This window comes from Hyalella azteca, unplaced genomic scaffold, assembly GCF_000764305.2.
Source record: "Hyalella azteca isolate HAZT.00-mixed unplaced genomic scaffold, Hazt_2.0.2 contig14186, whole genome shotgun sequence".
NCBI lineage: Eukaryota > Metazoa > Arthropoda > Malacostraca > Amphipoda > Hyalellidae > Hyalella > Hyalella azteca.
The window spans coordinates 1-1,030 of record NW_025944078.1 but is presented as its reverse complement, the minus strand read 5'-3'; the positions used below and the strand labels follow the sequence as shown (position 1 = coordinate 1,030).

The 1,030-nt window shown below is 54.7% G+C and overlaps 1 protein-coding gene across 1 annotated transcript; it reads left to right on the top strand.

Moving 5' to 3' along the window:
• Positions 1–210: 210 nt before the first annotated feature.
• On the top strand, positions 211–799 carry LOC125178981 (MAP kinase-activating death domain protein-like; the record flags this gene model as incomplete). Its single annotated transcript, XM_047883968.1, has 2 exons — positions 211–408; positions 667–799. Coding segments are annotated over 2 exons (331 nt in total), but the record flags the coding sequence as incomplete, so codon positions are not given.
• Between the last annotated feature and the right edge of the window lie 231 nt (positions 800–1,030).

The window sequence follows — 1,030 nt, the reverse complement described above, 5'->3', positions numbered from 1 at the left end:
TTACCAGCCCATTACCAGCCCGTTACCAGCCCTTTACCAGCCCTTTACCAGCCCTTTACCAACCCTTTACCCGCCCTTTACCCGCCCTTTACCAGCCCATTACCCTCCCGTTACCCTCCCGTTACCAGCCCGTTACTAGCCCGTTACCCGCCTGTTATCAGCCCTTTACTCTCCCTTTACCAGCCCGTTACTAGCACGTTCCCGTTGCAGTGCGTGCGCAAGCCGGTGTGGAAGGGGATGCTGAAGCTGCTGGGGGCGGTGGTGGCGGGGCTGGAGGCGACGTATGACTCATGCGGTGCGGGGGGCGGGATGTCTTCGTCCCTGCACGTCCTCGAGATCGCCCACACCCACTACTGGTCCCGGGACCTCAGCGACGGCCAGGGTCTTGACCCCGCCCTCCTGTCCCCGGTACATAGGGTCCTCATTTTATTACAAAATTAATGCGATATTTATCTAATAGTTAATAGTTAATAATAATAATAGTTTAGCAAGTCCCCCGATGAATATACTATGGGTCCAAGTGCAGGAATATAAAATTATTTAATTTTTATAAGAGTAAAAAAATTTTCAATGAAGGATTTACGTGACCATGAGTGTTTAAGTCCCCCAGCACTGTAAGGCCACAGGTCCCTCAAGTCTCCTGACCTAAGACCTCCCCCCCTACAGTCCTCGAGCCCCTGGAGCAGCAGGGAGAACCTGCGGTCCCCAGGCAGTCCCCAACACGCCGCCCCCGCGTCCCCTCTCCCCTCCTACGACGTCACGCTGTCCTCACGCAAGTCCTCACACTCGGGCATGTCGGGTGAGTCTTGCTGGGGGGTGGCGAACCCTGCGTGAACCATGGGTGAACCCTGCGTGATCACCCTGCATGACTCGACGAGTCATGCAGGACTGAGGACTTCTGATGCAGCCCAGATATAGCTGATGGAATCTGGGGTTAGGTTAGGTGTGCCAAGTTCCTTTTTTTTAGAGCAGGGCCGACCCGATAAGACAACCTGAGGTTGGGTTTAGGACTGCAAAGGCATTTTCCTTG